This window comes from Macaca mulatta, chromosome 4, assembly GCF_049350105.2.
Source record: "Macaca mulatta isolate MMU2019108-1 chromosome 4, T2T-MMU8v2.0, whole genome shotgun sequence".
Lineage (NCBI taxonomy): Eukaryota > Metazoa > Chordata > Mammalia > Primates > Cercopithecidae > Macaca > Macaca mulatta.
Genome location: NC_133409.1, coordinates 146,228,022 through 146,252,981, shown reverse-complemented (window position 1 = coordinate 146,252,981; position 24,960 = coordinate 146,228,022). Strand labels below are relative to the sequence as shown.

The following is a 24,960-nucleotide window of genomic DNA, read 5'->3' as shown; positions in this document are numbered from 1 at the left end:
AAAAAATTAGCCGGGCGTGGTGGCGGGTGCCTGTAGTCCCAGCTTCTAGGGAGGCTGAGGCAGGAGAATGGCGTGAACCCGGGAGGCGGCGGAGCTTGCAGTGAGCGGAGATCGTGCCACTGCACTCCAGCCTGGGCGACAGAGCAAGACTCCGTCTCAAAAAAAAAAAAAAAAAAGAGCTGGTTGGATTCATTCATTCACATAGCTATGTAATCTTTTTTTTTTTTTTTTCTGATGGAGTCTCACTCTGTTGCCCAGGCTGGAATGCAGTGGTGTGATCTCAGTTTACTGCAGCATCTGCCTCCCAGGTTTAAGCAATTCTCCTGGCTTAGCCTCCTGAGTAGCTGGGATTACAGGCACATACTACTACACCTGGCTACTTTTTGTATTTTTGGTAGAGACAGGGTTTTGCCATATTGGCCAGGCTGGTCTCAAACTCCTGACCTCAAGTGATTCACCTTCCTCAGCCTCCCAAAGTGCTGGGATTACAGGTGTGAGCTACCATAACCAGCTATGTAATCATTTTTATTCAACAAATATCTTTTGAATACCTACTATGTGCTAGGTGTTGTGGTGGATGCTAGATATTACTCTTATGTCATTCTTATTTTGATACAAGATTATACTGATGGCTTGCTAATTTAGCAATGGGATATCCTCCAACTTTGGTCTTTATTTAAATATAAGTAGAAACTGATAGGGGGCTCATAGTTAAAGCATCAGTTCCAAGAGTTAGCTGTCTCATTGCAGCACCATAGGAATACGCTAGAAATTTTTTTCATAGAAGTAAAATGACTATATTAATACAAATGGGCCATTTTGGTTGTAGCTGCCACATGAAAATTTCTTTTTGCAGGAATGCAACTAGTACATATGGTAACTTAGTGTGAATATTCTCTTATTCTGAGAATGCAAGGCTGGTTCAATATTCAAAAAATCAGTTAATGTAACCTGCCATATTAAACATCTAAAGAGAAAAACCACATGGTCATATCAATAGATTAAAAAAAAACCATTTCACAAAATACAACATTCATTTATGATAAATTTCTCAGCAAACTGGAGTAGATGAAAACTTCCCTAACCTAATAAAGGGCATCAACAAAAATCCTACAGCTAACATCATACTTAGTGGTAAAAGACTGAGTGCTGGCCGGGCGCGGTGGCTCAAGCCTGTAATCCCAGCACTTTGGGAGGCCGGGACGGGCGGATCACGAGGTCAGGAGATCGAGACCATCCTGGCTAACATGGTGAAACCCTGTCTCTACTAAAAAATACAAAAAAAAACTAGCCGGGCGAGGTGGTGGGCGCCTGTAGTCCCAGCTACTCGGGAGGCTGAGGCAGGAGAATGGCGTGAACCCGGGAGGCGGAGCTTGCAGTGAGCCAAGATCGCGCCACTGCACTCCAGCCTGGGCGACAGAGTGAGACTCCATCTCAAAAAAAAAAAAAAAAAAAGAAAAAAGACTGAATGCTTTCCCCTGTGTTCAGGAACAAGGGAAGAATGTCTATTCTCACTATCCTTATTCAACATAGTATGGGAAGTCTTAGCCAGTATAACAAGCAATAAAAAGTTATAAAGGCCATTCATATTAAAAAGAAATAAACATAACTGTCCCTATTAACAGATGACATGATTGTCAATGTAGTTAATTCCAGGGAATCTACAAAAAATTCTTAGAACTAATAAAGAAGTTTCAGGATACAAGAAAAACACACAAATATCAATTGTATTTTTATATGCAAACAATGAATAACTGGAGACTGAACCATCATTTAAACCCCCAAAACGAAATTCTTTGGCACAAATCTAACAAAACTGTAGGATCTGTATGCTGAAAGCTACAAAAGGCTGATGAAAGAAATCAAGGGACCTAAACAAATGGAGAGACACCATAATCGTGGATTGGAAGACAACATAATAAAGATGCCAGTTCTCCCTGAAATAATCTGTAGATTTAATGGAATAGCTATCAAAATCTAAACAAAAACCTTTTTTGGTAAATTTAGATAAGCTGATTATAAAATGAATATGGAAGAATAGTTAAAACAATTTTGGAAAAAAAAATAGCTGGAGGAAGCATATCACCCAAACTTAAAACTCACTGTCAAGACATGGTATTGGTAAACGGATAGACACATAGATCAATAGAATAGAGTGAAGAGAATTTAGAAGGAGACTCGCACAAAAGATGTCTATTTGATCTCTAACAAAGGTGCAAAAACAATTCACTGGAGGATATTCTTTAAAAATGGTGTTGAGGCCGGGCATGGTGGCTCATGCCTGTAATCTTAGCATTTTAGTAGGCCAAGGCAGGAGGATGCTTGAGGCCAGGAGTTCCAGACTGCAGTGAGCTATGTTCACACCACTGCACTCCTGCCTGGGTGACAGAGCAAAATCCTGTCTCTAAAAACAAAACAAAAGCTCAAAAATTAACCACAAGAAAAAAATAAAACCTCAATGGAAAAATAGGCCAAGTACTTGAACAGACCCTTCAAAGAAGATATGAGGATAGCAAGTTAGGCACATGAAAAGATGTTCAACCTCATTAAGCATTAGGGAAATGCAAATTAAAACAATGATGTGATACCACTACATACTTCTTAGAATGGCTAAAATAAAAGGTACTAAAAATGAGACTATCAAAATCAAAACCTTTTGCTCTGGAAGACTGTTAAAGTATGAAAATGCAGGCTCCAGACTGGGAGAAAATATTTGCAAAACCTGAAATATTTTGCAAAAACAAAATAACTAGTATCCAGGATCTACAAAAAATGCTCAGATCTCAATAGTAAAAACAGAATTTAACTAGAACATGGGCAAAAAACGTGAAGAGCCATTTTATGAAAATAACAGATGGAAATTAGCATATGAAAAGATGTTAAATATCACTAGCCATTAAGAGAATGCAAACTAAAACCACAATGAGATATCACTACATGACTATCAGAATAGCTAAAATAAAAAATAGTGACAACATCAAATGTTGGTGAGAATACAGAGCAACTGGATCACTCATAGATTGCTAGTGGGAATGTAATATGTTAAGCCACTTTGGAAAACAGGTTGGTGAAAAAAGGCAACAGGCAACTCCTATATACTCCAGCAACTACACTCCTAAGCATTTATCCCAGATAAATGAAGACTTAACATTTATTTTTAAAACCTGCACATGAGGCCAGGCACTGTGGCTCACGCCTGTAATCCCAGCACTTTGGGAGGCCAAGGCGGGTGGTCACTTAAGGTCAGGAGTTTATGACCAGCCTGGCCAACATGGTGAAACCCTGTCTCTACTAAAATACAAAAATTAACTGGATGTGGTGGTGTGCACCTGTAATCCCAGCTACTCAGGAGGCTGAGGCAGGAGAATTGCTTGAACCCAGGAGGCAGAGGTTGTAGTGAGCCGAGATTGTGCCACTGCACTCCAGCCTGGGTGACAGAGCGAGACTGCCTCTCAAAAACAACCACCACCACCACCACCACCAAACAAAAACACTTGCACATGAATGTTCATATCATCTATATGTGTAATACTAAAACCTGGAAGCAATCCAGATATCCTTCAGTGGGTAAGTGTTTAACTATACCACGGACTATTACTCAAAAATAAAAAGTTATGGCCAGGTGCAGTGGCCCATGCCTGTAATCCCAGCACTTTGGAAGGCCAAGGTGGGCGGATTACAAAAATTAGTCAGGCATGGTGGCGGGCGCCTGTAGTCCCAGCTACTCGGGAGGCTGAGGCAGAAGAATGGTGTGAACCTGGGAGGTGGAGCTTACAGTGAGCCAAGATAGCACCACTGCACTACAGCCTGGGTGACAGGGTGAGACTCCATCTCAAAAATAAATAAATAAATAAATTAATTAATTTTAAAAAGTTATAAACAATTGATATATACAATAATCTGGATGAATCTCCACAGAATTATGAGTGAAAAAAATCCAATACCAAAGGGTTATATGCTGTATGATTCCCTTTAGATAACTTTCTTGAAATGTTAAAATTGTAGAAGTGAAGAACATAATGATTGCTAGGGATTAAGAGGAGATAAGGACAGGAGGCAGGTAGTGGTGGCTGTAAAAAGACAACTTGGCCGGGCGCGGTGGCTCACGTCTGTAATCCCAGCACTTTGGGAGGCCGAGGCAGGCGGATCACAAGGTCAGGAGATCGAGACCATCGTGGCCAACACGGTGAAACCCCATCTCTACTAAAAAAAATTAAAAAAAAAAATTTAGTTGGGCTTGGTGACGGGTGCCTGTAGTCCCAGCTACTTGGGAGGCTGAGGCCGGAGAATGGCGTGAGCCAGGGAGGTGGAGCTTGCAGTGAGCCAAGATCGCGCCACTGCACTCTAGCCTGGGCGACAGAGGGAGACTGTCTCAAAAAAGCAAAACAAAACAAAACAAAAACAAAAGCAAAAGACAACTTGAGGGATCTTTGTGGTGGTTAAAGTGTTCTCTATCTTGACTGAAACAATGCTGATATCCTGGTTGTGAGACTGTACCATAGTTTTGCAAGATATTACCATTTGGGGAAACTGAGTAAAGGGTACATGGGTTCTACCTGTTGTTGCTTACAAACGCATGTGAATCTATAATTATCTCAAAATAGAAAGTTTAATTTTAAAAATATTGACAATATCAAGTGCTCATGAGGATGTGGAGGAAATGAAATTCTTATGCTTTGCTGGTGGGGATGTAAAATAGTAGCAAAAACCACTCTGGAAAACAGTTTGGTGGTTTCTTATAAAGTTAAACATACACGTACCTTGTGACCAGCAATCCAGCTCCAGCTTAGTAAAATAAAAACTATGTTCACACAAAACCTGTGCATGAATGTTCATAGCAACTTCATTTGTGAGAGACCAAAACTGGAAACACAATCTCTATCCACAAGTGAATGGATTAACAAAAAGCTGTGATATATCTGTATAGTAGAATATTACTAAGCAATAAAAATTAACTATTGATACACACAACAATTTGCATGAATCTCAAAGGCATAATGCATAATGAAAGAAGCCAGCCTTTGAAATTTACCTACTGTATGATTCCATTTATATGATGTGCTCAAAAAGACAGAATTATGGTGCTAAAGGACAGATCAATGGTTGCTAAGGGTTATAGATTGGCAGGGGGATGTGACTTTAAAAGCATGGCATGAGAGTTCTGGAGGTGATGGAACTGCTCTGCATCAATTGTGGTGGTGGTTACACAAATGTATATCTGTGTTTGTTTTTTTTTTTGTTTTTTGTTTTTGAGATGGAGTCTCGCTCGGTCACCCAGGCTGGAGTGCAGCGGCACCATCTTGGCTCACTGCAACCTCCACCTCCTGGATTCAAGCAATTATCCTGCCTCAGCCTCCCAAGTAGCTGGGATTACAGGTGCACACCACCATGCCCAGCTAATTTTTGTATTTTTAGTAGAGATGGGGTTTTGCTATGTTGCCTAGGCTGGTCTCAAACTCCTGATCTCAATCAATCTGCCTGCCCAGGCCTCCCAAAGTGCTGGGATTACAGGCATAAGCCACCAGTCCCAGCCATGTGTGTTAAAATCAATCTGAGTATACACCAAAAGGGAAAAAAAGCCAATTTTATTATTTGATAATTTAGAAACAAATAAGTAAGTAAAGATTTAAAAAGTCATCTGTTTTCCCCAGTTAACAGTGCTGTACTAGAGTCAGATTTCAGCCACAACTTGTTTATGTTCTTGACCTCTTTTGTGCTATCCACAGCCTGCCTGATCACAAGCTTCAACCCTGCCTGCTGGGCCTCAGAAAAATAGAGAAATGGAGGTGTTTAAAGACTATCTGGGGAACTATAAACTACTGTGAGTAAAGGATTTATAAAACCCATTCTATTTTTTGAAGATGAATTTGATCTTGGGTTAACTTTCTAGCTCTGTTTCCCTGGAAACCTTATAATGGTAGAATGGCAACTGTGTTACCAGGCAGAATTGCTTATGGTAAAAACGAGCCCAAATAGTATATTCCATCTGGACCAAGAGGACTGTGAATGAAAGATATATCCAGTTGCAAGCCCCACCTTTGGGATTCTCTGAGCATAGTGACTCTTACAACTGGACTTGTCCCTTGTGGGACTCTGGGAGCAATATTTATGGAACTGTTACAAGAGTTGTTGATTCCTATTCGGGAAACGAGTTTGTAAAGCCCAGATAAGCTCCCACACCTATCTGTGTATCTTGTTGTCTTGCATCTGAACTGCTACTTGGAAGACCAAAGAGTGGGCACTGGATTGCTTGTCACTTGCTGGAGAGATGCTGGCATGCTATGTTTCCTATCCTTTACCTTTTTCTTCTTTTTTGAGACAGGGTCTTGCTTTGTTGCCCAGGCTGGAGTGCAGTGGTGTGATCACTGCTCACTACAGCCTCGACCTCCTGGGCTCTGGTGATCCTCCCACCTCAGCCTCCAGAGTAACTAAGACTGCAAGCACAAGTCACCAGGCCCCACTAATTTTTGTATTTTTTTGTAGAGACAGAGTTTCACCATGTTAGCCAGGCTGGTCTGGAACTCCTGAGCTCAAGCAATCTGCCTGCCTTGGCCTCCCAAAGTGCTGGGATTACAGGCATGAGCCACTGTGCCCAGCCTATCCTTCCCCTTTCTAGGTAAAACCAATGCCAAGTGAGATGTATTATAGTCATGAGTATGAAATAACTAGTTAAGGAAAAAAATAACAAAGAGTGGATGTTACAAGTACTCTGGAAAGCATTCAGGGGTCTAAACTAAATCAAGTCTTTTGGAACCACCCTGGAGACATTAGAAATCTGGCAGATAAGGGAACAAATGGTAATGCTGTGAATAAAATTCAATATTTTTTTTCTATTCATCTAGCACAAGTAATTGTTTACCCTGGGCATGTGGACAAGGTCTGATACATTGTCTTTGGATGAACAGGCTTCATATCTTCCTTACCTTGGGGAACTTGCACAAGGCCAACACTTATACCAGCAAGTAAGTCTCCAAGAAGCCAATCTTTTAATCGATACATACACATCCATTCTAGGAAGGGAAAGATTGTAAGCATGCATCGTAGGAACCTGTGCCATGAGCAGCTGTGTGAGAGAAGAGCAGAGACTTGGTTAGTTTCTCCAAAGAAAATGCCCACATAGCCAATAAAAGGCATTTGGCCCACATAGCCAAGAAAAAGCAGAGTCTTGTCAGCACTACTGACAGTTTGACATATTGGACCAGATAATTCTTTGTTGTTGGGCTGTCCTGTGCATTGCAGGATGTTTAGCAGCATCCCTCATCTCTACACATTTGATATCAGTAGAACTCCCTCCTTCAGCTGTGACAGCTAACAACAACGTCTCCAGACATCACCACATGTTCCCTGGGAGACTAAATCACCTTAGCTTCAGAACCAAGTGCTATGTATATGTCAAGAACTAAGCCATACACATCCAGCATGTAATCAGTTCTGTGTTTTCATAGGATGTTTGGGAAAAATTAAACCTACCAATTTTCCAGTAGAAAAATGGACTGCTGTTGTTTTCTCTTGACAAGGACAGTGTTTTGAGGGTGACATTGATAGGCGGAAGGGCAGTTAACACATTCATGTCATTCCCAATTAGGAGAGTCCCCAAGTGCGAGGCAGGTGCATAAAGTGTGTTCTTTCTAATTATGACCCTCTGTGGAGGAGAGGAGAACATGGCACTAAAATTTTTACCAAACATTTACTCTGGCCTTGACCTGTGACACGTAGAAATTAGTAGAAAATACAGAATATGAAGTCCTGTGCTTAAGGACTTAGTTATGTAAAGAAACAACTTTGGCCGGGCGCGGTGGCTCAAGCCTGTAATCCCAGCACTTTGGGAGGCCGAGACGGGCGGATCACGAGGTCAGGAGATCGAGACCATCCTGGCTAACACGGTGAAACCCCGTCTCTACTAAAAAATACAAAAAACTAGCCGGGCGAGGTGGCGGGCGCCTGTAGTCCCAGCTACTCGGGAGGCTGAGGCAGGAGAATGGCGTAAACCCGGGAGGCGGAGCTTGCAGTGAGCCGACATCGCGCCACTGCACTCCAGCCTGGGTGACAGAGCCAGACTCCGTCTCAAAAAAAAAAAAAAAAAAAGAAACAACTTTATAAAATAAGACTTTATTATCCTTTAGCCCAGTAGATCTCAACTAGATGTAGTTTGTTCCCCTGTGTACATGTGGCAATGTCCAGAGACTTTTTTTTTTTTTGAGGTAGAGTCTTGCTCTGTCGCCCAGGCTGGAGTGCAGTGGCACAATCTTGGCTCACTGCAGCCTCTGCCTCCCGGGTTCAAGCAATTCTCCTACCTCAGCCTCCTGAGTAGCTGGGATTACAGGCATGTGCTACCATGCCTGGCTAATTTTTGTATTTTCAGTAGAAGTGGGGTTTCACCATGTTGGCCAGGCTGGTCTTAAATTCCAGACCTCAGGTGATCTGCTCGCCTCGGCCTCCCAAAGTGCTAAGATTACAGGTATAAGCCACTGTGCCTGGCCCAGAGACATTTTTGACTCTTGCAATTGGCAAGTGGGTAGAGGCTAAACATCACAGAATGCACAGACCAATTCTCCAAAAGAAAGAATTTTCTGGTCCAAAATGTCAATGATCCTGAGATTGAGAAAACCTGCTTTAACTTTCAGATCATCTAAAATGACAGAATCATCATTAATCAACCAGGAAAACCAATTTGGTTTTAAATTGCTTTTTGTTATTTAGATCTTAGCATGGGTTGAAAGCAAAAAGTATGAAGATTTTTCGTGTGTAAACTGAGCTAGATAATTGGGATTTGACTACAACAACAAATATAACTTTAACGTAGTCAGGGCTGAAGTGCGTGCTCAGACAAGTAATTTTACATATGTTTTACTCTCACAACTATGGGCATTACTATTGCTAAGGTAATTAATGCCAAATAAATATGACTTTACCAAGGTCACAGGAATGAGCAGAGATGGGGCTAGAAACAAGGTCCTTGATTTTAGCTCAGTGTTCTAGCCACTCCTGCCTCCAAATTTCCTGTTGGCAGCTGTGAAATGCTGCTTGACAGCCATGAGCAAGACCATTGGTTTGGAAGGAACATCACATTGCTGTTCTTAGGAGAGTCCCTGGGTGTGTGGCAGGTGTACAAAGTATGCTCTTTCTAATTATGAGCCTCTGTGGAGGAGAGTAGAGCATGACACTGGAACAGTTTGTTCCTTCACCTGGTTCAGTCTCCCTTCCTCTCTGTGTGTCACTTAGGGAAAGACCAGCCAGCCACCCAAGGCAAAGTCAGCAAAGCTCTTCCCCATGGTGAAAAATACAATGGACATGGAGTGATGAGGCTTTAAGAGTGACAGGAACTAAGGAGGGAATTAGAGGAATGGAAGTTGAAGCTGATGGGGAAACAGTATTAGCATTTAGACATGAATCTGGATTTCAGTTAAGACATCTTTTTTTTTTTTTTTTTTTGAGACGGAGTCTCGCTCTGTCGCCCAGGCTGGAGTGCAGTGGCGATCTCAGCTCACTGTAAGCTCCGCCTCCCGGGTTTATGCCATTCTCCTGCCTCAGCCTCCCGAGCAGCTGGGACTACAGGCGCCCGCCACCTCGCCCGGCTAGTTTTTTGTATTTTTTAGTAGAGACGGGGTTTCACCATGTTAGCCAGGATGGTCTCGATCTCCTGACCTCGTGATCCGCCCATCTCGGCCTCCCAAAGTGCTGGGATTACAGGCTTGAGCCACCGCGCCCGGCCCAGTTAAGACATCTTAAAAGTGAGAAATAGAAAAATCAAAATGAAAGCACAGAGGAGATTTTGATAAGAGGGGGGATTTGCAGTTGTTAAAGAGGAAGAAAATGAGGAAAGATATTAAGAGGTTTTCTGCAGGAAGAAAGAGATGGGGTTAAAATATTATTTTATTTACATTAAAAAACTCACTTATGGTCAGGCGCAGTCGCTCATGCCTGTAATCCCAGCACTTTGGGAGGCTGAGGTGGGCGGATCACAAGGTCAGGAGTTTGAGACCAGCCTGGCCAATATGGTGAAACCCCATCTCTACTAAAAATACAAAAATTAGCCAGGTTTGTAGTCCCAGCTGCTTGGGAGCCTGAGGCAGAAGAATCACTTGAACCGGGGAGGCGGAGGTTGCAGTGAGCTGAGATAGTGCCACTGCACTCCAGCATGGATGACATGGTAATACTCCATCTCAAAAAAAAAAAAAAGAAAAAAAAAAACCTCATTTATCTAGTGCTATTTCCTAGTTGCTTTACAAATACTCTTTAAAACCTCATAATCACTTTATAAGGCAGGTACTATTATCATGTTGATCTTACAGAAAAGGAAACTGAGGCACAGCAGGGTTGAATAGCTTACCTAAGGTCACACAGCTGAGAAGCAGCAGGACTCGTATTCAAAATCAGGCAGCCTGGCTTCAGAACTGTGCTTTTTTTGTTTTTTTTGAGATGGAGTCTCACTCTGTAGCCCAGGCTGGAGTGCAGTGGCGCAATCTCAGCTCACTGAAACCTCTGCATTCTGGTCTCAATTCTCCTGCCTCAGCCTCCCGAGTAGCTGGGATTACAGGCACATGCCACCATGCCCAGCTAATTTTTGTATTTTTAATAGAGATGGGGTTTCACCATGTTGGCCAGGCTGGTCTTGAACTCCTGACCTCGTGATCTGCCAGCCTCAGCCTCCCAAAGTGCTGGGATTACAGGCATGAGCCACTGCGCCCAGCTAGAACTGTGCTCTTAACTACTGTGCTGTGCTACCTTTCTGGTCAAAATTCAGAAGTGGAGAGAACCGTATGTTTTAGAAGTAGGGAGTAACAGTTGCTAGAAAGCTTATGGGAGGCAGAATGGGTCAGATTTAAGTGTCTGGATGGCAAGTCTAAGAAAGGTAGAAAGGAGTTAGGTTGAAATTTCACTGGGAATAATTTTTTATAATGAGGGTAAAGTTAGGGGAAAAGACCATCATTTTATAGAGACAAAGCCAATGTTGCCCCCAAATACCCTCTTTGGCACATGTCCCCAGATCCATCATGGAGCAGAGGAAGTGAGAGGACTAGAGAGGGATATCCAAGAGCACAACTTAAAAAAGGCAGGATGTGGACAAAGGAAAATGTTTCAAGGAAGGGACAGTCTGCATCAGGGCTGTGTAGGGACCTTCCACAATTGTCACCAACATGCCAACATACCAACATGTGCCAATTGTGGGTGATAAACCAGGGGACAAGAAGGACTAGTAAATTCAGAGTGTGAGTGATGACAACTTGAGTAATTACGATTGCTATAATGATATAGGTCATGAAGGATTCTTTTTTTTTTTTCTTTTTGAGACAAGTCTCACTCTGTTGCCAGGCTGGAGTACAGTGGCATGATCTCAGCTCACTGCAGCCTCTGCCTCCCAGGTTCAAGTGGTTCTCCTGCCTCAGCCTCTCGAGTAGCTGGGACTACAGGCGCATGCCACCAAGCCCAGCTAATTTTTGTATTTTTAGTAGAGATGGGGTTTCACCATGTTGGCCAGGATGGTCTCAAACTCCTGACCTCAGTGATCCACCCGCCTCGGCCTCCCAAAGTGCTGGGATTACAGGTGTGAGCCACTGCACCCGGCCTGGATTCTTAACCTGAGGTTTGTGGACCCCCAAGGGATCTGTAGATAGTATTTGGGGATATATGTGAAGTTACGTAGGAGAACTTATATCTTTACTTCACTAACCTCTTTAGCATTTCCTTCAATTATGAATGTTGGCAACAAACCACAATAGTATCAGCAGAACTTGACTTTGTCACCAGTAGAAATCACAAACATTTCTATATACATTACAATTGCTAAGGAGATTTGAAATATTAGTTACATTCATCACTACTTTGAAATTATGGTAGTTATTAGACCTATATTATTAAATAACAGAATTTTGGTATTTTTGATATTTAGATAACTGTATTTCAATGTAACTGGTTTTCCTTATAATCCTGCTTATTTTATGCACTAAAAAATTATTTGGCCAAGACCATTTACTAGGTGAAGACAATCTCTTTAACAAATTGTCCTGGGAAAATGGAATATCTACATGTAAAAGAATAAAGCTGGACCTTTACCTTACACTATATACAAACATTACTTCAAAAAGGATCAAAGACCTAAATTTAAAAGCTAAAACTATAAAATTCACAGAAGGAAACATAGATGAAAATATGCATCATCTTGGCCCAGAGCAGTGGCTCACGCCTGTAATCCCAGCACTTTGGGAGGCCGAGGCAGGCAGATCATGTGAGGTCAGGAGTTCGAGACCAGCCTGGCCAATTTGATGAAATCCCATCTCTACTAAAAATACAAAAATTAGCCGGGCATGGTGGCGTGCACCTGTAGTCCCAGATACTCGGGAGGTGAGGCAGGAGAATTGCTTGAACTTGGGAGGTGGAGGTTGCAGTGAGTGGAGATTGCGCCACTGCAAAAAAAAGAAAAGAAAAGAAAAGAAACAAAGATAAGAAAATATGCATGATCTTGAATGATCTTGAATTTGATAATAGTTTCTTAAATATGGCACAAGAAGTCCAGGCAACAAAAGAAAATACAGAAAAATTGGATTTCATCAAAATTAAAAACTTTTCTACATCAGACAGGTGTGGTAGTTCACACCTGTAATCCCAGCACATTGGGAGGCTAAAGCGGGCAGATCACCTGAGGTCAGGAGTTTAAAACCAGCCTGGCCAACTTGGGGAAACCCCATCTCTATTAAAAATACAAAAATTACCTGGGCGTGGTGGCATGTGCCTGTAGTCCCCACTACTCGGGAGGCTGAGGCAGGAGAATCGCTCAAACCCGGGAGGCAGAGGTTTCAGTGAGCGGAGACTGTGCCATTGCACTCCAGCCTGGGCAACAAGAGTGAAACTCCGTCTCAATAAAACAAAACAAAACACCAAAAAACTTTTCTACATCAAAGTACACTATCAACAGAGTGAAACCTACAGAATGGGAGAAAATATTTACAAATTATGTAAGATTTACAAACATATATCTGATAGAAGTTTAATATCCAGAATATATGAAGAACTCCTATAACTCAACAACAAAAAGACAACCTAATTTTACAAAGGACAAAGGAAATGAAGAGACATTTCTCCAAAGAAGATAAATAATTCACCAATAAACACACCAAAAGATACTCATCATCTTTAGTCATCAGGAAAATGCAAAGCAAAAGCAAAAACAGAAAACCACGATGAGATATCATTTCATACCTAATAAGTTGGCTATAATTAAAAAAATGGAAAATAACAAATGTTGGAGAGGACATGGAGAAATTGTACGTTGCCAATGAAAATGTAAAGTGGTGCAGCTACTGTGGAAAACAGTTTGGCAGTTCCTTAAAAAGTTAAATTTACCAAAGATTTATGATGTGATTCAACAATTCTAGTCCTAGTTATATCCCTAAACAGATTCAAACAGATCTTCTGTGCCAATGTTCATGGCAGCATTATTTACAGTAGCCTAACGGTGGTAGAAACAACTCAGATGTCCATTAATGAATGGATAAACAAAATGTGGTATATAAATACAAGAGAATATTATTCAGCCATAAAATGAAATGAACTTCTAATACATGCTACAATAGGGATGAACCTTGAAAACATTACGCTAAGTGAAAGAAGTCAGACACAAAAAGACAAACATATTGTATGATTCTACTTAAATGAAATAGCTAGAATAGGCAAATTCGTAGAGACAGAAAGCAGAAGAGAGGTTACTTGGGCTGAGGGGAGGGGAAATGGGGAATTATTGCTTAACAGAATTTCTGTTTGAGGTGATGAAAAAGTTTTGGAAATAGCGGTGGTGGTTGCACAACATTGCGAATGTCAATCATGCCACTGAATTGTATATTTAAAAATGGTCAAAATAGCCAATTTTATGTGAGACGTATTTCACTGCAATAAAAAACATTTTAAAAATTATTCTGAAAGAGGTTGATTAACTTTATCAGACTGCTAGGAGGTTCAAAGCACAAAAACAGGCTAAGAGCCCCTGTACTGCAGGACCTAGCCAGTCACAGTGGGTATCAGAGGTGGTGGTGGTAGACTCTACCTTGATGACCATGAGTACCCCATGTGGGCACTGCTGGATATGAGACTAGAAGAATCTCATTCCCCTACCATTCATCAGTCCACCATGGCTATCTTATTTATTTATTTATTTTGAGACGGAGTCTTGCTCTGTTGCCCAGGCTGGAGTGCAGTGGCACAATCTCGGCTCACTGCAACCTCCGCCTCCCAGGTTCAAGCAATTCTCATGCCTCAGCCTCTTGAGCAGCTGGAATTACAGGCACGTGCCACCACACCCAGCTAATTTTTGTTTTTTTTAGTAGAGACGGGGTTTCACCATGTTGCCCAGGTTGGTCTAAACTCCTGGACTTAAGTGATCTGCCTGCCTTGGCCTCCTGAAGTGCTGGGATTACAGGTGTAAGCCACTGTGTCTTGCTGGCTATCTTATTTTTGGTCAGGAGTCTGGTAGTCGTGGTTGATTGAACAATGGAATTATGAAATATCCTCCTTAGATACTGTAGGGACACCCAAGATCTTTATGCCCAGGAAGTTTACAATCAAAAAGGTACTACAAGACAAACCACAAAAATGACTGAAGAAAAATTACACAATCAACTACAGGATTCTGATTACAGGAACTCAGACAAGAAAGAGAAGTGGACACCAAAGGAGTCAGGTTAGGTTTCAGTCCTGCCCCGCTCGGTGGCGGCTGAACGATCGGACACACGCACCGGCACTGGACGTGGTGTGTGAAGGTGGTGATGTTGATGTTCATGTTCCCGGATGAGGAGGCCTTCCTTTTGTGTTCCTGTTGAAAGGTCTCCTCATTGTATACTTCACGTTTAACATCATATGGGAATGAGCTTTGCCTGGACTTAGAGCTGAAGCCAGAGATGGCGCTCCTCTCTAGTTGTGCCATTCCTGGATGAGTGGGAAGAGATCAAATAAAAAAGCATTTTCAGTAATCCAGATCCTCAGCGTATTTTTGAGGAAATAAAATTCCTATATAATAATGTTTTACACTTTCATAGCATCTTTCAGTTGTACAAAACTCTTTCTCAATGTTGTATAATTTTATGTGTATTCTTTTCATTTTTCAAATGGAGACAACAAAACCCAGAAGTTTAAACAGTCTTTGCTGTTTGATACTTATTAGAGCCAGGACTAGAACCCAGGTGTCCTGGTGGGAGGCCTAGTTTTCTTTATATTCAATTGCGTTGATATGTTGTAGGAAAATGATCAAGAGATAGACAGTATTAATCAACAATTTTCACTGAAAATGCTCACTATCCAGCATATATGAAGAAGTCCATATGAAGGGTTAAGTGCTCAATACAAGTCTTCTAACTCCTTCTCTAAAATAGCAGCCATCATTACCCCTTTACCTTTTACTTTTCTTCACAGCACTTGCCAGCACCTGATTCATTATTTGTCTGTTTGTCCACTGTCTGTTTCCCCAACAAAATGTAAGGCCAGGGGCTGGGCGCAGTGGTTCACATCTGTAATCCCAGCACTTTGGGAGGCTGAGGCGGGCGGATCACGAGGTCAGGAGATTGAGACCATCCTGGCTAACAAGGTGAAACTCCATCTCTACTAAAAATACAAAAAATTATCTGGGCATGGTGGTGGGCGCCTGTAGTCCCAGCCACTCAGGAGGCTGAGGCAGGAGAATGGCGTGAACCAGGGAGGCGGAGCTTGCAGTGATCTGAGATCCGGCCACTGCACTCCAGCCTGGGCAACAGAGCCAGATTCCGTCTCAAAAAAAAAAAAAGTAAGACCAGGAGGCAGGACTGTGACTATTCACAGCAGCAGCCCCAGGACCCAAAATAATGGTTTTCACTTAGCAACTTAGCAGGCCCTTAACAAATATTTCTTGAATGACTGCCAAGTATACAGTTAGTGGCCTCATGGTGTAGCAGAAAAAGCTACCGAAGTTTGAGACTAGACTGGGCAACATGGTGAAACCCTCTCTCTACTAAAAATAGAAACAAAATTAGCTGGGCATGATGGCATGGGCATGTAGTACTAGCTGCTCAGGAGGCTGAGGTGGGAGGATCACCTGAGCCCAGCAGGTGGAGGTTGCAGTGAGCCAGAATCGCACCACTGTACTCCAGCCTGGGTGTCAGAGCAAGACCCTGTCTCAAAAAGAAAAAAAAAAATCGGCTGGGTGCGGTGGCTCACACCTGTGATCCCAGCACTTTGGGAGGCCAAGGCAGGTGGATCATGAGGTCAGCAGATTGAGACCATCCTGGCTAACATGGCGAAACCCCATCTCTACTAAAAATAAAAGAAAAAAAAAATTAATCAGGCGTGGTGGCGGGTGCCTGTAGTCCCTGCTACTTGGGAGGCTGAGGCAGGAGAATGACATGAACCCGGGAGGTGGAGCTTGCGGTGAGCCAAGATCACACCACTGCACTCCAGCCTGGGCGACAGAGCAAGACTCTGTCTCAAAAAAAAAAAAAAAACCAAAACCAAAAAGAAAATATATCTATATTATCCTGCTTTTTAAAAAGATTGAAAAGATAGAGTAAATGAGGATGGATAGGGATCCATCTCTGGGAGAAAGTATAACCATTCTTAATAATCTATGTTTTTGAACAATAAGAAAAACATAAACTCTAAAATTCTTCCACATAAATGTAGAAAAGCATATGTATAAACCACATACCTATAAAATATGTTGGTAAACCCTCAAATTATATAGATTACACAATTATATAGATGATGGGTGATGCCACACATAAGTTTAATGTGTCAGCAACTTTGTTTTCCTTCAGAACAATCATCATCATCATCACCAACATTTATTGGGCATTTATCCTATGCCATGCATTGCACTAGATTTTTTCACGAGTTATGTCATTAAATTTCCACAATAATACCAGTACTACTATTTCTTTCATTTTACAGGTGTAAAACTAAGATTTTAGAAAACGTCAGTAATTGGGCCATAGTTATATATTGTATTTTTACCCTCAAAGCATTGCGTAGAAGTAGTATGCTGTATAACAACCATGAACTAAAGATCACAAATTCACTAAACCATTGAGGTGACTGGGGAATACATAAGAGGATGGGAGAGGTATTTTACAATATATCACTTAAGATAATTAGTGCTTCATGTCTCTCACAAAAAGAAAAAAAGGTAGAACTGTGTATTAAAATGTAAGGAATTCCGCCCCCCACCTCGCCTTTCTTTCCCCACATGTAGGAATACAGACCCAATCTTCCTTACTTTCCCCATATAATTGTCCAGTGTACTTCCATGAGTAGTCTCTTTGTTCCCAGTAACCTAAACAAGCCTAATTAGTCTGCTAATGACAAAACTGATATCCTGGGTCACACCGAGAGTCTAGAACCCAGCATTTTGTTCTGAAAGTGAAATTAAAGCAGGATTGGTGTAAAATAGGCAAAATATGACCGTCAAGGAGTGGTGGGAACAGTGGGGCTGGCAAAGGCAGCAGAAGCTGCTTAGCTCCAGCCATTCTTGCCATTGGTCAATGGGGGGCCCGGAATAGCTTAGATCTGATCTTTTCCAGGAGAAGCCATAATGCCAGATTTTTATGTGGAATCTTCTGACTTTTAAATGTTGTCAATTACTTTACATATGTTTACATATACATCTACATATGTATGTATATGTATATTTTTTATTTTTTATTTTTTTGGAGATGGAGTCCAGCTCTGTCACCAAGGCTGGAGTGCAGTGGTGCAATCTTAGCTCACTGCAACCTCCACCTCCCAGGTTCAAGCAATTCTCCTGCCTCAGCCTCCCAAGTAGCTGGGATTACAGGCGTGCGTCACCACACCCAGCTAATTTTTGTATATTTGGTAGAGACGGGGTTTCGCCATGTTGGCCAGTATGGTCCTGAACTCCCTATCTTAGGTGATCCTCCCGCCTCGGCCTCCCAAAGTGCTGGGTTTACAGGCGTAAGCCACCGCGCCAGGCCTATTTAAAGTCTTTCAGCAGAAGTAGTAATACGCACAGAGATGCACTTTGGGAAGATGAAATGTGCCAGTGTTGTGTTCTAGAGCTGAGCTGTCCAGTATGGTAGCCACTGGTGACATGTGCCTATTTAAACTTAAAATAAAAAATTCAGATCCTCAGTTATACTAGCTAGATTTCAAGTGCTCAACTGCCATATGGCTAGTGGTTACCTTACTAAACAGTGCAGATATAAAACATTTCCATCATCACAAAAAGTTGTTGGACAGTGGAGATAGGAGAGACTGAGGCAAAACAGCCAATTGGAGACCATTAATATTATGATAATCTAGGAGAGGTTATCAAGTCATAAACTCCTACAACCACAGTGAGGATGGCCAGGAGGAGCAGGTGGAAAGTTGTCTTTAAGGAACTCCAACAAATGTCTGGCTAACAGCAGCAAGAGTAAACACATGGTTTCCTTATTATTGTTTTTTAAGTAATTTTCTTTGGAATTTCTCCAGCTCCATTATGTCTTTCTTGATTGATTTCATGTACTAGCAGGACCCTTCCCAAGAAGATGCAATGACCAGAAACTCCTACTGTTGAGTAGGCCCCACTTAGCAAGACCTACTGAATCAGAAACTCTGGGGCCATCAGTCTGTTTTAAGAAGCTGTCCAGACTGCTGGGCCCCCAGAGTTTCTGATTCGGTAGGTCTTGCTAGGTAGAAAAGAAAGCAAAGAAGCTGTCCAGGTGATTCTGATAAAAATTAAAGTATGAGTACCACTATAAATATAGTGGATTATCTTTCATGAGCCTTTCAGTGCTAAGTTTGGGGGCCCTGTTAAAATACAAGCACTTTTGGCCTAGCTCTTTCACCCTCCATAGTACCCTTATCTATCCATCCATCCATCCATCCATCCATCCATCCATCCATCCATCCATCCATCCATCCATCCATTTATCTAATTATTTACATTATCTGTGTTCAGAGTGTTTTAAAAGTAAAAAATAGGCCAGGCATGGCTCACTGGCTCATGCCTGTAATCCCAGTACTTTGGAAGGCTGAGGCGGTTGGATCAACTGAGGTCAGGAGTTTGAGACCAGCCTGGCCAACATGGTGAAACCCCCTCTCTACTAAAAATACAAAAATTAGCTGGGTGTGGTGGTGTGCCTGTAGTCCTGGCCACTCAGGAGGCTGAGGCAGAGAATTGCTTGAACCCAGGAGGCAGAGGTTGCAGTGAGCCAAGATGGAACTACTGCATTCCAGCCTGGGAGACAGAGCAAGACTCTGTCTCAAAAAAGAAAAAAAAAAAAAGTCAGGAATAAAAAGTTTAAATACAATCCAATTTTATGGCTATTGACCCAAATGATATGAAATCTTGAAAGCTAGTTTAGTTCCAGGAATATCTTCCCCCTGAACTTTCTTATGTTTTCTATAATCATGTAAAGGCTAAATTCACTTCCAAAATTTCAAAATAAGCATTTGTAATTCCATCAGAAACAACCCTAAGCGTGTCACTACCTGGGTTTTTATGGAGAATGTATTGGGAATACAGAAAAAGTATAAGCAAAGAGCCTGGCCTTTAGATCCTTTAGTCACTTTGAATAGCGGCTAGGGATGACTAATAAGATGACAGTCCTTAAGTGGATGACCATTGGACACATAGGACAACCACCTTCCGTGCAATGTGGAGACTGTAACACGGTGTGTTGGAGAGATGCTCATTATTGGGGTGGGGGTGCTGGAGAAGGCTTCACAGGGGCCCCTGACACATCAATAGCATTTGACATGAAAAGAAAGGGGCAAGGAGGTGGGGGTGGGGATTCAGTCACAGGGAATAAAATGAACAAAAGCAGTGAGGTCTGAAAGGAGGAGGAACGGCCGGCCGGGAAGTCAGGCCTCGGGAGGAAATGGATGGGATAGGCGGTGGGGTGCAGGTAGCACATCAGTTCTGGGGCTTTTGACAATATAGACAGGAGAATTTGAAAGGATGCAGCTTGCAAAACGCACACACTGTCTCTTGTCATTGCCATCCACACGGCCTTTGAAAGTAGAGACAATACCTGAGAGATAAGCTCCCAGGGACGACCGTCATTCGTTCATTCCACAGATACTGACTGAGCGCCTGCGGCGTGCCTGGCTCTGCGGCATACCTGGGTACCTGCCGGTGACAGACGCAGCCCCCGAGATGGGACCCGCTGTGGCCTCGCCGCTCACCGCCTGCAGCCCCCGGCGCCCGGGCGTCTCCCGGCAGCGGCTCACCTGGCTCCTTGGCGGGGGCGGGAGTGCGGGCGCTGGGATCCCACACGGCTCCCGCCTGGCTGGCGGCGCTGCGGACGCGGATACCGGCGGTTCCCTAGCCGTTGTGGCTTAGCCCGCGGACGTTCCGGGCGGGCAGAAGATGAGAGTGGGGGAGGGGACGAGGAAGGGGAGCATGAGCAGCTGGGCTAGGGAGCCGGGAAAGGGGTACCTAGGTCGCCCTCCTTATACCTGAGTCGTGGGAGCCCCTTGGTACTTGGTAAACCTGGGTACCGAAGCTCCTACTCTCTCTGAGGTTTTACTATTCTTGATCGAGGGCCAATTTGGTGCCAGTCCTCGTGCCCTGAACATACAGCAATGCACATGTGTACTGCACAGACGGTAATTCACTATCGTCTCCGGAAGACTTAGCCTTCCTCAGGTCAGAAGCGGTAAAAGGAAATGGAGGCTAGGAGGGTTACCCAGGTCTCCAACCATAGGCTCTCTGCCCCACAGGCCTGGCTCTCCCCACTGGATGACACCTTCCTGCCCAGATCGTCGGCTCTGGATGCAGACATGCCGTCTGCACTCACTCCCTTTACCCTCCTCCCACCCTATCCCTGTCCCTATCACTGTCTCTCACTCCACCTTGTATTCCTGCTTGGCCCAGTTACAGTTTTACACTTGTTTGTTTGATGACTGTGTTGATGTCTACCTTATTATGCACTTTGTGTATTCCTTTTTGTAAATAATCTTAGCCCTATGAGGGCAGGGATTTTTATCCCTTTCATTAACTGTTTTATTATGAGTGCCTACAACATTGTGGTGGACATAGGAAGTGTTCAATGAATTTGTGTTGAATGATTGCCCTCCCATTGACTGTAAGCTCCACGCAGGCAGCAACTGTAGTTTTTAATCACTTTTTAACTACAAGTGCTTGGCACCTAGTAGGCATTTAATACACATTGGTTGAATGAGTGTATGAATATACTGCTTACTTTATCTTTACCCTTCCATTCACCCTCACCTCATTATCCCAATTTGTAGGATAAAAATGTGCATTTCTGAGGATTCCTACTTCCAACCTTCCTCCTCACCCCTTGTAACCATTCCCTCATTCCCTCGATCCCCCCAACCCCATCCCTCATTTCTTCACAACCATGTTTTTGCTCTTACTTCCCCTTCACCCTCCGTCACTTCTTAGAAAGCTTCCTAGCCTCCCTAGTTTGGAACATTCTCAAGCATCATGTTTTTGTAGATAAGAGAATTCCAGCTAAGCTACATTGGATCCAAAACAGCTTTCCATGAATCACCCATGACTCTGTTTTTTGGTTTTATATTGCTTTCCTTGAGGAGGACTGATAATCCTGTACCACTTCTTAAATTGAAATCATGGTCATTGTTCACAATTTTTATAACAAATACTTATGGGACATGTTTTATGTTATAGACATTGTGCTAGATATTGGGACAAGATAGGCAAAGTCTGAGCCCTCCAAGGTGTGTATGACACAAAATAGAATAATCACAGGAAATGTTGAGAAATGTCCTGGCTTGGACCTAGTTATTTCTAATACAAGAAACTAAGACAATGATGCAGGATCTGATTCTTCTGCTCATTGTAACAAGCTTTAGCATAGGTGTAGGTTGATAATGGATGTAGGCATGGGGTTATAATGCCTTGCCCATTCACATTTATCTTGTTTAGTTTTTACAAATGACTCTGTTAGTCGGGAATGCAGGGCAGGAAATCTCTTGTAAAAGCTGGAACTAAGGTTCAGGAAAGGTCATTTGACTTGCCTAAATTCGATGAGACTTCTGCCCTCTTCTCCTTACTCGAAGAGGCCTGAGTTGAATGCTTAAAATCCTCTTCACTGATGGCTCTTCAGGGTAGGAGTCAGTTTCAAATCTTCAGTGTAATGGTTTTTTAAATGCTTCTCAAAGGGAGATATCAGACTTTCCTGAATCAGAATTACCTAAGATGTATTATAAAAATACATGCTCTTGATGCCTTCCTCTGACCTACCCAATTAGACTCCCTGTGAGTCCTGGGAACTTGCATCTTAAACTCCCAGGGTGATTTTTCTGCATGTAAGTTTAAGAACTATTAGGAGAGTTTGAATGGAAAGCCTCAGCTTTTTTTTTTTTTTTTTTTTTTTTTTTTTTTTTTTTTTTTGAGACGGAGTCTCCTTCTGACGCCAGGCTGGAGTGCAGTGGCGCGATTTTAGCTCACTGCAACCTCCGCCTCCCGGATTCAAGCAATTCTCCTGCCTCAGTCTCCCGAGAAGCTGGAACTACAGGCTCAAGCCACCATGCCCAGCTAATTTTTGTATTTTTCAGTAGAGACGGGGTTTCACCATGTTGGCCAGGATGGTCTCTATCTCTTGACCTCGTGATCCGACCGCCTCGGCCTCCCAAAGTGCTGGGATAACAGGCGTGAGCCACCGCGCCCAGCCCCTGGAAAGCCTCAGCTTTGATGCAGGGTTAACATTTGCCTTTGGGACATATTTCGTCAGCATCTCGAAGAGTAACCCACATGTAGAGTAACCCATATGTCCTTGAGCAGATGGGAATGCAACAGCCTTCTGGCCAGAACCTGTCTCTCACTTTTTTTTTTTTTTTTTTTAATTTGAGACGGAGTTTCGCTTCTGTTTCCCAGGCTGGAGTGCAATGGCGCGATCTCGGCTCACCACAACCTCCACCTCCCGGGTTCAAGCGATTCTCCTGCCTCTGCCTCCCGAGTAGCTGGGACTCCAGGTGCGCGCCACCACGCCCGGCTAATTTTGCATTTTTAGTAGAGACGGGGGTTTCGCCATTTTGGTCAGGCTGGTCTCGAACTCCCGACCTCAGGTGATCCGCCCGCTTCGGCCTCCCAAAATGCTGGGATTACAGGCGTGAGCCACCGCGCCCTGCCACCTATCTCTTTTTCATGCAAGTGTTTTTTGGAATTTGGGGGTTCAGCTGAGCAGGTGCTCCGCTGCTAGTAACTACTCGCAGTTAAAGATCTTTTGACTCTTTCCCCGACACGCTATTTGTCACTGTCGTTTTCCACCACAGAGCCAGGTATTTGCCCTGCCGGCCACGGTGGGGCGCGCGCGGCGTGTGCTGCCCGCTTATCTCTTCCTTCCCTGGTCCGCCTTCGCGCCCTTAAGGAGACAGTTCCTGGGAGTTTCTGCCTTTGGGCTCCAGTTGTTGCTCTCTTCTCGCGAGAACTGCCCCTCTCATCCTCTCCTCTCACGAAGCCCCGCCCGCGAAGAGGTTCCATATTGGGTAAAATCTCGGCTCTCGGAGAGTCCCGGGAGCAGTTCTCGCGAGAGTACTGCGGGAGGCTCCTGTTTGCTGGCTGTGGAACCGCGACCACTGGAGCCTCAGCGGGCGCAGCAGCTGGATCCGGAGTACTGCGACGCAGCTCGGAGTCGGCCTTGTAGGGACGAAGGTGCAGGGAGATCGCGGCAGGCGCAGCCTTGAGCGCCGGAGCGCGTCCCTGCCCTTAGCGGGGCTTGCCCCAGTCGCAGGGGCGCATCCAGCCGCGGCGGCTGACAGCAGCCGCGCGCGCGGGAGTCTGCGGGGTCGCGGCAGCCGCACCTGCGCGGGCGACCAGCGCAAGGTCCCCGCCCGGCTGGGCGGGCAGCAAGGGCCGGGGAGAGGGTGCGGGTGCAGGCGGGGGCCCCATAGGGCCACCTTCTTACCCGGCGACTGCCGCTGGAAAATGTCTCAGGAGAGGCCCACGTTCTACCGGCAGGAGCTGAACAAGACAATCTGGGAGGTGCCCGAGCGTTACCAGAACCTGTCTCCAGTGGGCTCCGGCGCCTATGGCTCTGTGTGGTGAGTGTCGCCGGGCCTGGGGCCGCTGTGGGCAGGGTGGCCCCTCGCGCCCGAGAGCCAGGCCTGCACGACTGCTCTGCGTTGCGTCAAGTGGCAGGAATTTTCCTCGGGGGAGGGCCTTGCTGCCCCTTCGAGCTCTGCCTGTTCTGCACCTCCTGCACCCCTCGCCCTGCACTCACGCGGGTATTGCGGTCCACCGTGTGCAGCGCTCAAGTCCGCTGCGAGAGGTAGGTGGTGGTGCTGGAGCTCGGTTCTGGCTAGCACCCTGCGCCTTCGCCTCTCGGAAGGTTGCTGCTCGGCGGCAGGCACCGGGGGAAGGGCTGCTTCCTTGGGGGTCTCCCTCCGGACCTGGAGCAGAAGGACCCTCTCCCGCGATGCGCCCACGCTGTGGCGCCGGACCCTGTCCTCTGAGCAGACAAGCTTGGGGAGCTGCCGGGAGAAGCAGAAGGGCAGAGCGCAACCCGAAGACTGCGGTCATCTAAACAAAACTGACCAGGAAGGGAGCTCTCTCCGGGCCTTTTTTTTTTTTTTTTTCCCCAAACCTCTGTCGAAATCCCATCTCGAGAAGTGTTCTTTTTGAATTCGCACTTGAATTAGCAGCGATCCATAGAGCTTAAAATACCGACTTTATCTCGGTGAACACTGTGCCAGCTTGAGTGGTGTGTTTCCGATTCGGTTGAAAGCGTATTTCCTTTCTGTGGAGGGGCGGCGGTGGTAGTGCCTGCAAGAACGCTGCAGCTTGAGAAACTGGCAGTCTCACTGATTAGTCACATACCACTGCTCATTTAAGTATTGTTCGACAAAACAGTTTTTTCATTTGGAGCAAGAAAGATTCAGATCTGTAAGGCGCCCTCAAGATCAAAAAATTATTAACAGTGCTAGGAGGTATTGTAAGTATTTTTTGAGATAATTCCTGCGAATACTGTGTTTTAAAAGTCCCTTTCAGAGTTTGCAGGGATTTATCTAGTTATC

The 24,960-nt window shown here is 44.2% G+C and overlaps 2 protein-coding genes and 1 long non-coding RNA gene across 20 annotated transcripts in view; 2 read left to right on the top strand and 1 right to left on the bottom strand.

Annotated features, from left to right (window-relative positions):
- The window catches only part of LOC106997927 (uncharacterized), a 94,500-nt gene extending 82,059 nt beyond the window's left edge, over positions 1-12,441 (top strand). Inside the window, exons 5-8 of one of the 3 annotated variants that reach the window (XR_013416507.1) lie at positions 5,727-5,821; positions 6,484-6,616; positions 6,843-6,962; positions 12,131-12,441. This is a non-coding gene — a long non-coding RNA (uncharacterized LOC106997927). Of the gene's footprint in view, positions 1-5,726; positions 6,463-6,483; positions 6,617-6,842; positions 7,490-12,130 lie in introns of those variants that run through there. The other 2 variants (XR_013416508.1, XR_001444235.3) reach the window with 2 other exon arrangements.
- SLC26A8 (solute carrier family 26 member 8) overlaps positions 1-20,321 on the bottom strand; it is a 79,634-nt gene extending 59,313 nt beyond the window's left edge. For 3 of the 11 annotated variants that reach the window (XM_078000117.1, XM_078000119.1, XM_078000122.1), the window contains exon 1: positions 6,924-7,254. In XM_078000117.1, the coding sequence (XP_077856243.1) occupies positions 6,924-7,254 (331 nt within the window). Of the gene's footprint in view, positions 1-6,923; positions 7,255-14,381; positions 14,482-14,726; positions 15,020-19,988 lie in introns of those variants that run through there. The other 8 variants (XM_028847632.2, XM_015136225.3, XM_015136226.3 and 5 more) reach the window with 8 other exon arrangements.
- Positions 20,322-23,522: 3,201 nt separating this feature from the next.
- MAPK14 (mitogen-activated protein kinase 14) overlaps positions 23,523-24,960 on the top strand; it is an 83,902-nt gene continuing 82,464 nt past the window's right edge. For 3 of the 6 annotated variants that reach the window (XM_015136234.3, XM_078000290.1, XM_015136233.3), the window contains exon 1: positions 23,523-23,988. In XM_015136234.3, the coding sequence (XP_014991720.1) occupies positions 23,873-23,988 (116 nt within the window). In that variant the 5' untranslated portion in view covers positions 23,523-23,872. Of the gene's footprint in view, positions 24,216-24,960 lie in introns of all 6 variants that reach the window. The other 3 variants (XM_015136236.3, XM_015136235.3, XM_015136237.3) reach the window with 3 other exon arrangements.